General features: G+C 46.5%; 1 protein-coding gene across 9 annotated transcripts in view; it reads left to right on the top strand.

Moving 5' to 3' along the window:
• Positions 1-15347, top strand: part of RIN2 (Ras and Rab interactor 2) — a 212125-nt gene that overhangs the window by 158598 nt on the left and 38180 nt on the right. For all 9 annotated transcript variants that reach the window (XM_043480500.1, XM_043480491.1, XM_043480497.1 and 6 more), the window contains one exon: positions 12948-13140. In XM_043480500.1, coding sequence (XP_043336435.1) covers positions 12948-13140 — 193 coding nt within the window. The remainder of the gene's footprint in view (positions 1-12947; positions 13141-15347) is intronic.

Here is a 15347-nt window from a genome sequence, read left to right on the forward strand (position 1 = left end):
GACCTGCCTCCACCAAAGACAGCTGTCCTGTCGGGAAGGTCTTTCTCTGTCTCCTGTGTTCCACCAGCTGGAGCACACCCGGCCACTTTGGTTGGAATTCTGAGTCTCAGTCCCAGTGGTGGAGATGGTGTTTTGTATTTGGGGACCTTGAATGGAGTGCTTGGCACTGGTGCCCTTTGTCTGCTGGGTATAGAAGTACAGTTCTAGACCAAAACTCAGCAATGACATGTTTACCCTAAGCACTCCCCACCCCACCCCCCACCCCTTGCTGCTCCATGGGAGGCTGGAGAGGGTGTGTCCCTGAGGGAAACTCATGAGCAGTGAGATCGGGGCTGCTCTAAGTTTGGACTTGTTGTCCTGGAAGAGTCTGGGCTGCTTCCGCTACTCAACGCAGACCCTGAGATGGCCAGAGGCCAGGGAGCTCTTGCTGGCTGCAGTAGGGAGGGAAACTTTTCTTTTCTACCCTTCTAGCTTCTTTAGTTTATTGTGGTTATTGTTACTCTTGTTTTGTTCAGTCTTTGTGACCCCAGGGACTGGGCACGCCAGGCTCATCTGTCCTCCACTATCTCCCGGAGTTTGCTCAAACTCATGTCCGTTGTGTCGATGATGCCATCCAACTATCTCATCCTCTATCATCCCCTTCTCTTCCTGCCCTCAATATTTCCCAGCATCAGAGTCTTGTCCAATTAGTTTGGCTGTTCATGTCAGGTGACCAAAGTATTGGAGCTTCAGCATCCATCCTTCCAATGAATAGTCGAGGTTGGTTCCTTTAAGATTGACTGGTTTGATCTCCTTGCAGTCCAGGGGACTCTCAAGAGTCTTCTCCAGCACTACAATTCAAAAGCATCAATTCTTTAGTTGGTCTAGTAATTAAATTGACATAAGACAGATTAACAGAAGAAAACCAAATTTTGTACATACAGGGACCCCAAAGGCATGAAACTCAAGACAGTCAGGCAATCAAGTCTTGTGCCATTCTGAGCTAAGAAAGGCGTCAGGGTCAGGGACTTCAGGAGGAGAGGAGAGTTCACCTGGAGGACAGAGGAGCAGATGCTGGTAAACAGGTGTCTGCAGGGCCCAAAAGTCTTCTGTTGTGAAAGGTCACATTTGCCATGAGCTCCCTTCCTGGATCAGGCCTCTAGCAGAATTCTTCCAGGTAGCTCAGGGGAAGGAGGGTCTCCCTGAGTCCTTGGACCGAGTCTTCAACTTGAAATAATCCACTTGCCAAAGTGGTGTCTTCTGGGGTGGTATGTCCAGCTTCCCCTCCCCACCCATTTTCTGGTAAACATGGAGACAAGGGTCCTTTGTCTCCTGAGACCGGAACTGAGCGTATGGATTCTGTTGTTGGGACCTCCCCGAGGAAAGGCCTGAGTCAGAGGGTGTGTAATGGGGGCCCAGACCAAAGCTGTGGGGATCCTGGCCCCCACTTCTCTCCACCTGCTGAGCTCCTCCCCTTCCTGACTCACAAGGAATCAGCCTCATCCATCATCCCTGTCATGTCCAGAGCAGGCATCATGTCCACATCTGCCCAGGGTTAGGCCTGAGTATGGCTAAGGGATGAAGCCAGGCCAGAAGGAGCCACGTGGAATGCAGAGTAAGACAGGTGACTGCCTCAGAGGCAGATAAACAGTGGGTGAAGGAATTCACTGCAGCTGCAAGAGATGGGGCAGGGGTGAGGGGAGAGGGGAGTTCAATGTGGGGACTTTTTGGTAGACTTTTAAATATATATATATATTTTTTATTTTGCTTCTGGGTCTTAGTTGCAGCATGTGGACTCTTACTGGCAGCATGTGGGATCTAGTTCCCTGACCAGGGGTGGAACCCAGGCCCCCTGCATTGGGAGCACAAAGTCTTAGCCACTGGGCCACCAGGGAAGCCCCTGTGCTGGGTTTTGACAGGTGGGTTGCAGCCGGTTATAGACACTCAAGAGCAGTTTTGACGTATACGTATAAGTGATTCACTTCGTGGTACAGCAGAAACTCACACAGCATTGTTAAGCAATTATACGCCAATTTTAAAAAACAGAAATAAAATGAAATGAAGGGGGGCGGAGTGTGAACGTGGGCAAGGAGGGGCTGAGAAGAGACAATAGATGCTCTTCTCAGGATGGTCTTCCCTGCTGAAACTAAGAGAAGGGTTTGTGAAGATTAATACAGAAAAAATAGTCTTCTTACTTGAATTGTCTTAGCCCATCATCCGTTGTGCCCAGTTTTTCACTTATTCATGTGCCATCTTTACTATTCATGTACCTGATATTTTTCTTAGGTTGGCTATGTGTTACATTTAAGATAAATTTGATAAGCCAGCTGTGAAAAGACAAATGCTATATGACTCTGCTTATATGAGGGATTTAGAGTTGTCAAATTCATAGAGACAGAAAGTACATGGTGGTTTCCAGGCCCTAGGGGGAGGGGAAGAATGGGAATTACTGTTTAAAAGGTAGTTTCAGATTTGCAAAAGGAAAAGAGGTCTGGACGTGAATGGCTTCACGAATTTATACTTCAGAAATCAGGCAGCATTCCATCTAGGGAGGAAAAAGGCACTCCCTTGGGCTGCAGGAAAGGAAAGGTTTTTTAAGGTAGAGAGGAAATGGGAAAATGAAATTATTAGCAAAGAATTCATCGTTTTTAGCAAGGTCGCCCTCCTAAGGAAAAGGAGGGGCCTACTAGACAGTACAAGGAGAGATAAGAATGCCTTCCTCAGCGATCAATGCAAAGAAATAGAGGAAAACAACAGAATGGGAAAGATTAGAGATCTCTTCAAGAAAATTAGAGATACCAAGGGAACATTTCATGCAAAGATGGGCTCAATAAAGGACAGAAATGGTATGGACCTAACAGAAGCAGAAGATATTAAGAAGAGGTGGCAAGAATACACAGAAGAACTGTACAAAAAAGATCTTCACAACCCAGATAATCACGATGGTGTGATCACTCACCTAGAGCCAGACATCCTGGAATGTGAAGTCAGGTGGGCCTTGGAAAGCATCACTACGAACAAGGAGGTGATGGAATTCCAGTTGAACTATTTCAAATCCTGAAAGACGATGCTGTGAAAGTGCTGCACTCAATATGCCAGCAAATTTGGAAAACTCAGCAGTGGCCACAGGACTGGAAAAGGTCAGTTTTCATTCCAGTCCCTAAGAAAGACAATGCCAAAGAATGCTCAAACTACCTATCGCATAGCTGCACTCATCTCACACGCTAGTAAAGTAATGCTCAAAATTCTCCAAGCCAGGCTTCAGCAATATGTGAACCATGAACTTCCAGATGTTCAAGCTGGTTTTAGAAAAGGCAGAGGAACCAGAGATCAAATTGCCAACATCCGCTGGATCATCGAAAAAACAAGAGAGTTCCAGAAAAACATCTATTTCTGCTTTATTGACTATGCCAAAGCCTTTGACTGTGTGGATCACAAAAAACTATGGAAAATTCTGAAAGAGATGGCAATACCAGGCCACCTGACCCACCTCTTGAGAAACCTATTTGCAGGTCAGGAAGCAACAGTTAGATCTGGACATGAAACAACAGATTGGTTCCAAATAGGAAAAGGAGTACGTCAAGGCTGTGTATTGTCACCCTGCTTATTTAACTTACATGCAGAGTACATCATGAGAAATGCTGGGCTGGAGGAAGCACAAGCTGGAATCAAGATTGCCAGGAGAAATATCAATAACCTCAGATATGCAGATGACACCACCCTTATGGCAGAAAGTGAAGAGGAACTAAAGAGCCTCTTGATGAAAGTGAAAGAGGAGAGTGAAAAAGTTGGCTTAAAGCTCAACATTCGGGAAACTAAGATCATGACATCTGGTCCCATCACTTCATGGGAAATAGATGGGGAAACAGTGGAAGCAGTGTCAGACTTTATTTTTGGGGGCTCCAAAATCACTGCAGATGGTGATTGCAGCCATGAAATTAAAAGACGCTTACTCCTTGGAAGGAAAGTTATGACCAACCTAGACAGCATATTAAAAAGCAGACATTACTTTGCCAACAAAGGTCCGTCTAGTCAAGGCTATGGTTTTTCCAGTGGTCATGTATGGATGCAAGAGTTGGACTGTGAAGAAAGCTGAGTGCCGAAAAATTGATGCTTTTGAACTGTGGTGTTGGAGAAGACTCTTGAGAGTCCCTTGGACTGCAAGGAGATCCAACCAGTCCATCCTAAAGGAGATCAGTCCTGGGTGTTCATTGGAAGGACTGATGCTGAAGCTGAAACTCCAATACTTTGGCCACCTCATGCAAAGAGTTGACTCATTGGAAAAGACCCTGATGCTGGGAGGGATTGGGGGCAGGAAGAGAAGGGGATGACAGAGGATGAGATGGCTGGATGGCGTCACCAACTCTATGGACATGAGTTTGAGTGAACTCCTGGAGTTGGTGATGGACAGGGAGGCCTGGCGTGCTGCGATTCATGGGGTCGCAAAGAGTCGGACACAACTGAGCGACTGAACGGAACTGAACTGATTAGACAGTATGTCTTGTTAGTGTTAACCAGGAAATTTTAAGTTGTCTGCTTACAGGTCACATTCTTGAGGAAGGTTGAAACCATACGTAGGTTAGTTAGGAAGTTTTGGTGGGCTCAGCACAAGTGACTCCATTTGGGGCCTGTCATTTCTTTTTTAACAATAGTGATGGTTGTGCAACAATATGCATATGTATTCAACACCACTTAAACATGGTTAGGGTAGTAAGTTTTATATTATGTGTATTTATCCACAATAAAAAATGGGGGGAAAAGTCAATTAATACCTCCACCATAATGGGGAATTACACTAAATCCATATGGCTATTAAATGCTGGACATTAAAATAAAAACCATGCTTCCATATACTTCCACTATACTTTTAGTATATCCAGCACTCTCTGGGAATTACTGTCAATTTTCAGTAAACTACTGAAAAGTTATAAAATATGAAAAGTAATCTATTCTGTCGTACCAGGTGGGGTTTGGTTTTGAGTTCTTCGCTTTGTAGCCAGACTCAGCTCTTTATGTCAGGGAAAGAGGCAAGGAGATGAATCTTAAGTCATAATTAAGTCCTCAGCAAAAGCAACTTGAAACCCAAACCCAGGGCTCTGCTCTTGTTGTTTTGGTTTGTTTGTTTGTTTTTATTTTGTTTTATTGACATTAGCATCTTATTGATAATCATCAGCCCCATCCATTTCTCTTGATTCATTCTTTGTCTGTGTAATAGGCCTTTACAGTGTAAACAAAGACAAACTCTTAGTTTTCTTAAGGGTCTGGAAGGCCAGCCTTTAGGTTGCAGGAAGAATTCTGAGTCTTCCCTGAGAGTTGAGTTATATTTGCTGGAAATCCAGGGAGGGCCTGGAAGGTAAAACCTGGGTGGAGCCTGCCTCTTACCCCTTCAGATCCTAAATCTAGTGCCCTTGTGAGTCACTCAGTCCTACAGTCCACACCTGGGATTGGCCAAGAAGGAGCAGGCACAGTGGGCAGACTCCCCTTTGAAGAAGAGAACTAACTACCTGATAGAGGAGACCAAAGGTGGTGTGTAGGGCCAGGGAGCTGGGATGTAGGGAAGAAAAGGGACAAAGGCCAAAAGCCAAGGTGCATTTTAAGGAATTGCAATAACCCTTCCTCCAAATGCCTGCAGACTCAATCATCCAATGTCCTCAGATGACTCAACTCACAGAGTTCTTTGGGTAGAGGCAAGACAAAAAACCTGGTTAAAATGTAAGGATGGGTTTACTGTGAAGGGGATCACAAAGGTACCAAATTCCAAGGCAGATGGGATGGGTTTGTGCAAAGATGCCTGTTCCTCCTCCACGCAAACACCCAGAAGGGAGCTGGGAGCTGTAGAATCTGGTTTGGGAGCCCACCTTATATATATCATTATATAGATATAGTTCTTCAGAGCACTTGCCATTCATTCTAGGAGAGGTTTTCTCAAGTTGTTAATGAACTAAACCAATCTCTTTTTCCTTTGAACTATGATCTAACACTCTGCTCTAGAAAGGAACAGTCTTAGCACATTTAAATGACTTAGTTGAAATAGTGATTGCCCTTGAACAATAATCAAGTACAGCTTATCATAGATGTTGATATAAATTATCCATTTAAAAAGTATAATTGTTTGGCCTAATGATTTTTTTTTTTAATGGAAAGGAAGTTTTAATAGTTATTTTATTTATTTGGCTGTGCCGGGTCTTAGTTGCAGCACTCAGGATCTTTGATCTTAGTTGTGGCATGCAGATCTTTAGTTACAGTCTGTGGTATCTAGTTCGCTGAGCAGGGATCGAATCCCAGTCCACTGCTTTTTGGAGCACAGAATCTTAGCGACTGGACCACCAGGGAAGTCCCTTAATGATGTGTTTCTAATGCACATAGGATAGGTTTGGAGAACTTTCTCTTTGAGGTTTATACTTTTGTCTCCATGTCCTGACTGAGGACAGAGCCCTTTGGACCACTGAACTCGTTCTGAGACCCATTCGCCAAACGGACTTGTGTGCCTTTGTTGAGCGTAACAGTTTGGCATTTGCTTGTATCTAGTTCCTTTAAACTTCATTTTTGCTATTCAACAGCTGAACTAAGATTCTTAAACACAGAACGCTGTTGACTGTATCGCTGCACTGAAACAACTTCACATCAAAGTTTCATGTCTATTATGTATTGCTTTCTTTTTAAAATAAAAAAAGGTTTATTTCGTGCTCGCTTCGGCAGCACATATAAAATAAAAAAGATTTATTTATTTTTGGTCACACTGGGTTCTCATTGCTGTGTGCAGGCTTTCTCTAGTTGCGGTGAGCCGGGGCTACTCTTTGTTGCAGTGCTTGGGCTTCTCACTGCGGTGGCTTCTGTTAGAAGCACAGACTCCAGGTACTCGGACTTCAGTAATTGTGGCACACAGGCTTAGTTACTCTGCGGCGCGTGGGATCTTCTTAGACCAGGGATTGAACCTGTGTCCCCTGCGCTGGCAGGTGGATTCTTAATCCCTGGACCACCAGGGAAGCCCCTATGTGTTAATATTGCTTTCTTATTTGCCCGTCATTAATTTGAAGAAAGACTGAAGTGTAAAGTAACGTGGTGTTTTGGATAGGAGCTTGGGAGGGAGTGATGTATGGGAAAGACAAGGGAGCCTTACTGAACACACTTGGTCTAGACGCTGGACCTTAGTGGCTGCCTGGATGGATTGTGCCGTACTCTGGGGTTCTGGATGAGGATCAGAAAGCATCCTTTGGGAACACTGCTGCAAGTTCATGGTTCCTCTGAGATGAGTCTGATTCTGTGACATGTGATAGAAGAAGCAGGCCTTGGTCCTGAATTATAATGCACTGCCTGCCGTTGCTTCTTCTTGCACCTGCCTAGGCTACCAACGCCTGGTCCCAGGAATGACAGGAATACAGCCAAGTGGAAAGGCCACTCTTGTCCCACACTCTGAAGAGACTGGCATTGAATGTGACCAGAATGTTGGAGCACCCTGCCCCCCAGAGTGGGTGTGGTCATCGGCCATCTGCTGCTGGGCCCTGAAGCCCAGTTGGAATGAGAGCAGGCAGGGTCTGAGTTTTCCAGTGTTTCCAGATGCCTCTGCCCCAGAGGCATCTTAGAGCTGGAGGGCATTCTTTGACTGCCCAGGATTTTCACATGCAGGTGTGGGGCTCACGGAATCCATAATTGAGCTTCATCTCCCCCCTCCCTGAAAGCAGCCTAGATATTTGGAAATACTAGTTAATAGTTGAATAAATAAATGAATCCCCTGCTCATAAAAACCCAGTGAGAGACTTCCCTGGTGGTCCAGTAGTAAAGATTTTGCCCTTCCAAAGCAGGAGGTACGGGAATTAATATTCCACATGCCATGCGGCACAGTCAAAACAAAAAAAACTGAGGTGCTATGTATTTTTCCATTTCATTTTCCCCAACCTAATACTTGAGAAACTTTAAGCACCAGAAAAGTTGCAAGAAGAGTACTATTTATAACTGCTCACCAGTTGTTGGGATTTCGCCTCCTTTTCCTTCCGTCTGTATTCTTCCCTTTTTTTGAGGAGGTGAGAGGTGAGGAGGGGCTAACTACTTGGTACTTAATTTCTAACATTTTAACATTTGGCCCCTGAATTTTTGAGTATGCTTCTCTTAGGAGCAAGAACATGTTCCTGCAGAATTGTGATAACGTTATCGCAGTCAGGAGGTTAAATATCAACACAGTAATATCTCATGTATTCCAGATATGAATATATTCATATTCAGATATTCCGATTGTTCTTTCTCACTGCATTTTATTCTGAGGCTGTATGTGATTGGTTCTGTGCACTCAGTGAGATGATCACATCTGTTTAGTCTCCTTTTCTCTACGGTAACTCACAGTTTGTGTGTGTGTGTGTGTGTTTAAGATTTATTTATTTATGGCTGCCCTGGGTCTTCATTGCTGTGCAAGGACCTCTTCCAGTTGTGGTGAGCAAGGCCTGCTCTTTAATTTTAGTGTGCAGTCTTCTTATTGTGGTGGTTTCTCTCGTTAAGAGTGTGGGCTCTAGCGCACATGGGCTTCAGTAGTTGCAGCTCAAGGGCTCAGTAATTGTGACACATGGGCTCAGTTGCCCTGCGGCAGGTGGGATCTTCCCAGATCAGGAATCTAACTTGTGTCCCCGCCCTGGCAGGTGGATTCTTTACCATGGAGCCACTAGGGAAGCTCTTTTTTGTTTTTAATCTTTTACCACACTGACTCTTTTGAAGAGCTCAGGCCAGTGGCTTTGCAGAAGTCCCTGAATGTGGGTCTTTCTGTTTCCTCCCATAGGGAGTCAGGTTGTATGCGTTTGGGGGCAGGAAGACCAGGTGATGCTATAACCTCAGAGCATCACATCAGAGGCACCAGGTGAGGTGGTGGAGATATCAACCCCGGTCACTCGGTCAAAGTGGCTTCTCCCTTGTCAGGGCACGTTTCCTTCTTCAGAATAAGGAAACCCTGGGGTGGTATTTTAAGGCTGTGAATGTTCTGTTCCCTAAATCTTTCACCTACTGATGTCAGCATCCATACATAAGCCTGCCATTCATCAGTTCTGCACGGTGGTGGAGATATTAATTGCCACTTTCAGACAAAGCTTAAAAAGGGAGCTGGCCGGATCTCAGGTGCCAGCCTCCCCACTGTGACGTCCTGTGTCTCCTGCTCACTGGTTTATCTTTTATAAGCCTCTCCTCCTTTGTCCTCCCTCACATCAGTCTTAGAAATCATGGTGTTGAATCTCATCAGGTTCTTTCTCAGATTGGATTCCCTAGACGCAGAGCCTGAGACAGGGCTTATAGGATATGATGGGAGAAAACCAGACAGAGATGTGGGGTCAGCTGGGGTATAGCCTCCGCCTGACCCTGCAGGGAGCTCTGAAGTTTGACTGGCACCTACCTTGGACCTGTCCCACCTTGAAGCCAGAAAGCCTCTTCTCCACCCATGTTACCGAGTCCTGAGCCGTGCATCTGCTTCCAGGGGGTAGGGGTGGTGTAGCTTCCTGGGTTACCCAGGGAAGGAAGCAGCTGTGGGCTTTTGGCAGCCAGCACTCATAGTGACAGGGGCACGGGTGCCTGGTTGATCAAGGGGATCTTGGCAGGCAAGGCGCCAACCACATCCACTACAGCTTCAGTGTTTCCCTCATTAGTTCTTTCCTGAGGCTTGTCCCCATAAAAGCCAATCTGTCCTGTAATCATAGGCTATAAACCTCAGACAGCCGGCTGCATAAAGGCGTGAGCTTAGTCATTTGCAAAGACAAGGTCTAATTTATGGTTGCTCCTTTATGAGGCCCCATGAATCTTATTCACCGCCTTCCTGTCTGGGCCCTGGCTTTTGAAGGTGAGGTCAGTTGTCAGAACAAAGGCTTTGTAGCTGCTTAACAACCAAGGCTGCTTAACCACACAGGATGGGCCCTTCTAAGGACGAGGTATCAACCTATTCACTCTCAGTACACAAGTGTCCAGACTGCCATGCTGGGGGGAGGAGAACTTGGTCTTGGTAAAATATCTCTTGACTCCCCTGGTGGCTCAGACAGTAAAGAATCTGCCTGCAATGCAGGAGACCTGGGTTTGATCCCTGGATCAGGAAGAACCCCTGGAGGCAGGCATAGCAATCCATTCCAGTATTCTTGCCTGGATAATTCCATAGACTGAGAAGCCTGGCGGTCTACAGTCCATGGGGTCGCAAAGAATCAGATACGACTGAGTGACTAACACTTTCACTTTCACACTTCCAAAGTATCTCCAACTTGAGATGGCAGGGCTGACATGTGCCTTTATTTGGTTTCCTAGAATTATTTTTTTTTTTTCAAAACATTTATTTATTTATTTGGCTCTGCCGGGTCTTAACTGCAGCATGTAGGAACTAGTTCCCTGACCAGGGATCAAACCCAGGACTCCTGAACTGAGAGCATGGCGTCTTTGCCACTGGGCCACCAGGGAAATCCCCTGAGAGCTCTTTCAATGGCATGTTACCTGTATCCTCTCAGCCCCAAACAAAACACAAACACCAACCACCTAATTGGGTCTGAGTTTAAGTGCATATTTTGCTCTTAGGCATGTGCTCCTCAAGTTCTGGGGCTTGCAGCATCAGAATTCCCCCAGAGTTTGCTAGAAATGCAGAGTCCTGGGCCCATCCCAGACCTGCAGAATCAAAACCTCTGGGGCTGAAACCAGGAAGCGCCTGTGGCTTCACACCCCCCAGAGGATTTTTTCCCCCAGGCTCAAGCACTGATGCAAAGCAATGATTATAAACTTTGGTGTAGGTTGGGGCCTCCTGGGGAAGCTGAACCATTCTGATGTCTGCATTCTGCCCCCAGAGTGTCTGATTTATTTGATCTGGGGGTGCTGTCTAGCCATCACAAAAATTTAAACTCCCTAGGCAATTTTCATGGGCAGCCAAGGGTGGAAACCCGTGCTGTAAGTTGCCTTCTTTACCTCATGGGAAAGGAATGTTTACACCAGCTTCATTGTGAAGAGTTTGTTCTGAGCACTGCAGAGATTCTCTTCAAAACACCTGGAGGCCCTGGAATGGCATTTCCAGAATGAGGAACTACCCTTTCTGGGCACAGATGGTCCCACATGGAAACTTGCAGCAGCAGTAAAGGAAAACACTCCTTACTTGAGAGCAGATGAAATATAAATATTGAATGGAAGCCCGAGATTCTTTAGATCTAGAGATTCTTTAGATCTGGAGCAGGTATAGAGGTGGCAGGGGAGAAGGCGGGGTGCAGTCTCTGGTGGCCCATGTGCTGTCATGGGGTGGCAGGGGGTGTGTGGTTCCTAAGTCTGCGTGCCCCCACGTGACCTCTTAGAGCAGAGTGGTCCACAGGGGAGTGGCATACCTCCTCTCCCCTCTCCCCTTACATTCAGACCCCATCACCTGTCTTCCTCACTGTTGAAGGCTTCCTTCAGACCACATGTATGGGTCTCTTGGAGTGCAGACATTTGAAGATGAGGTGTACCCCACCTGAACTCAGCCGTGCAGACGTGGGTGGTCAGGCCTGGTGGTCCCACTGGCTGTTCTGGGACCATAGAGATGACCAGCATGGAGAACTCTGAATGTGGCAAAGGAAAGACACCCCAGAGCTTAGGCAGCCTTAGACGGGGACCTCCACCCTCTCTCAGCAGAGCGCTGTTCCTCGGCCTGAGCCTCCTGGTCCTCTTTTTGAAAGCTAGGATCCTGGCACCTCCTTTCAGGGCTACTGTAAGGAGCAGATAAGAGAGTATTTCTGACGGTTTGGCCAACAGTAGACACCACCTGGTTACAGCCATCTTGTGTTTGTGATCACACCTGTTAGCTGCAAAGCTGGAGAAACACCAAACTTCTGGGATTTCTGGCTTTGCCATTTCTTGGCTGTTTATTACTCTGGAGCTTGCTGAACCTCAGTTTCCTCACTTGTAAAATCGGGATTAAGTACTCAGAAACAGGGTTAGGGTTGGGGGGCAGAGGAGATGATATCCATCAAGGGGATATTTTTGTATTGAGATTTCATTCACATACCATACAGTTCAGTGGTTTTTTTCAGTATTTCACAAAGTTGCACAACCATCAGCTCATCTCATTCCAGAACATTTTTGTTACCTGGAAAGAACCTCCAAACCCTTTCGTGGTCATGACCTACCCCAACCCCTCCCCAGTCCTTGGCAATCACTGATCTTTCTGTCTCTATGTTTTTGTCTAACCCAGATATTTTGCATAAGTGGGATCAGCACACTATTGTGCCTGGTTTCGTTCACTTAGTGTGGGATCCTCAGGGTTTCATTCCATTCCATGGAGTCTTCAAAGTCTTCCATTTTGTAGCATGGATCAATGTCTCAATCATAAAAAGAATCAATGACCTTTATGGCTGAATAAAATTCCGTTTTCTGGATATACCACATTTTATTTATCCTTTCTTTAGTTGATGGAGATTTGAAGTGTTTCTACTTTATGGCAACTATGAATAATATTCATATGGTTTTATGAATAGTGCAATACCATTCCACTGTGGGGTTCTATTAGAAATAATATTAATAGTGAAAGTGAAAGTGCCCGAAAGGAAATGAAATCCAGTTCATATGGATATAAAATGAGTGTGCCTGAGGAATGTTCATCTGTGTTTTCAGAGCTTGCCTAGTCATGCTCTTAGCCTCATGGCTACTGTATGGAATTTAGCACTTAGAGTTTCTTTTTGCTCAAAGTGAAGACATGCCCTAATAGCAGAAAACAGTAAACAGCATTTAGGATATTTAAAACCCTGTGAAAACTGAGTTAGAAAGGGAAGGTTGAGTGTGTTGAGGGGTGTTGAGGACTTGCTGCAATGTTAGACATACAGAGTGATATAGAACCCAGTGTCTGCCCCTGGAAAGCTTTCAGTCTGGAGGGGAAGACAGAAGAGGTGGTGATGAAGGTTGGGGCCCTGGGCCAGGATAGGTCCAGCCTAGGAGACCACAGGGTGCTGTCCTCATGAGGGAGACCTCGCTGCAGCCGTCTGACCCCTGCCGATTCTCTCTCCTAGCATGGTAAGACACAAGGACGATCACTACTCCGAGGAAACGGACGCCAAGACCTGCCCCCGGGACTCGGGCTACGACAGCCTCTCCAACAGGCTCAGCATCTTGGACCGACTCCTGCACACCCACCCCATATGGCTGCAGCTGAGCCTGAGTGAGGAGGAGGCGGCTGGAGTCCTGCAGGCGCAGCCTCCGGGGGTAAGACTCTAAAGTGGGGAAATGGGGAGGCGGGCAGGGCCGTCACTTCCCTAAAGAGAAAGACGGCGAGTTCCAGAGAGTTCTTCCCAGCCCCTAGGGAGCATGGTGCCCGGTGTGTGTGTCTCCTTACAAGGCAGAGAAATTCTGGAAACTATGGAGGCAGCTCCCAAAACAGAGCCCTTCATCTGCCCTTGGGACCTCAAGACTCTGAGGGATAACAGGGCACCTGGGTACTGAGGAGGGGCCACTGGCCACGGGCCCCGGGCCTGACTTTTTGAGATGTGACATGGAGGATGAGCCTGGTGTGGGGTCCTCAGTCTGTGGTTTTCCTTTCATCATGAGCCCGGGAGCCCTGGCCTGGGTCCAGCCATCCAATTCAGGACCCAGCCTTCTAAAATTCCACATCCCTAGTCTTGTCTACTCTGGCTGCCAAAGTCATCCTCTTTCCCTTGTGTGGTCTCAGTGACAAACCAAAGCCCAGTTTGGTTTCTTCAGCACCCCCCTCCCCAAGGCTACACAAGGGCTTCCCATATGGCTCAGCTGGTAAAGAATCGCCTGGGTTCAATCCCTGGGTTGAGAAGATCCCCTGGAGAAGGGAAGGACTACCCACTCCAGTATTCTGACCTAGAGAATTCCATGGATTGTATAATCCATGGAGTTGCAAATAATCGGACACTACTGAGAAACTTTCACTTTCACCCAACGCTAGTCTTATCTAACTCAAGCCCACTCCATGATGCTATAGAAGTTTCTTAGAAAATGTTATTCAGTGATAGGTAGATATATTCTGTGCTATCTGACATGGTGGCCACTGGCCTCATGTAGCTATTTAAATTACATTAATAAAATAGAATAAAACATTTGGTTCCTCAGTGGCACTAGCCATATTTAAGATCTCACTATCCCCAATGTCTGTGTGGCTACCATATTGAATGGACGGTGCAAAGTATAGAACGTTTCCACCATCATAGAAAGTTCTTGGGGACAGCGCTTGTGTACAATGTACACTTCTAAAACAAGGATAAATACAATAAATCACAGATAAAATAAGACTGGAAACAACACACCACAAGAGATAGAAACTAAGAAATAGATGGAGAGGCGGGGAGAAAATTCCTTCTGTAGCTGGCCAAGGAATGTTGTAACAGCTGGACACAAAAATAAACTTTCCAGTTTCCTATCAGCCAAAGCTTGTCGGTTGTCACTTTTTGACTCACAAGTGAGTCTTTGTTCCTCATCTGACGGAAGCAGACAAGACTAAGTCCTTGCTGGAACACGTTCAGGAGGACAGGCGCAGTATTGGATCATCCTTGCGGAGAATTCCTTGGCCGGCTCACTGGGTTGTTGTCTCTGGTTTTGGTCTATATGATCAGGACCCCTTTCTGTGAGGCCCCCACTTTTTGCAAGTTGAGTTGTCTGCTCCTGTGTTTCTGCAAAAAAAAAATTCTAATGAGGGAGGTTGCCGTGTTGCTAGGCAACACTTCATCTCCGTGCTCGTCCCAGCACCTGGAGTCAGGCACGTCCATTCCTGCTGGAAGCTGGTGGGGAGCAAGTCAGGCAGGAGGTTCTCCACCTTCCCGATCCCTGGGCAGGATCTGCCTGACGGGATGGGGCTGAGGGCAGGGTGAGGAGGGGAGAGGCCACAGTTCTCCAGGAGAAGCAAGGATCCTGAATAGAAGGAGGAGCAGGTGTGTGAAAGAGAAAGGTTTGAAAGACCAACCCTAGTGGCATCTGATCCTTAGGGTGCCACCATCCCTAATTCATCTATAACCCTAAGACAAGGGTCGGCAAATTCTTCCTGTGAAGAGTCCGAATGTCAGTATTTGGAGCTTTGTGGCCACAGAGCCTCTGTCACAGCCACTCAACTCTGCCATCACAGGGCAGCCGCAGCTGTTTAAATATGTAGACCAAGCAGCAAGGCTGTATGTCAATAAAACTTTATTTATGAAAGCAAGTGGCAGGATGGGTTTGGTCTGTAGGCCATGCTTTGCCAACTGCTGACCTAAGGTTTTGGATGTTCAGGAGATAAGGCTCAGAGATTGTACCCTCCCTGAGCCTCAAGACTCAAGGAGACCCCCACCTCCCAAAGGGAGAGATACTTCTTTCCACCAACAGCAGCTGCCTCCCAGCAGTACTTTGAGGCTTTTCCTCATCACAAGAGCATTGTGGGAGCACCCACTTCTGCTTCAGGCTGACCCAGAGCCATT

The sequence above is a fragment of the Cervus canadensis genome, chromosome 10 (assembly GCF_019320065.1).
Source record: "Cervus canadensis isolate Bull #8, Minnesota chromosome 10, ASM1932006v1, whole genome shotgun sequence".
NCBI lineage: Eukaryota > Metazoa > Chordata > Mammalia > Artiodactyla > Cervidae > Cervus > Cervus canadensis.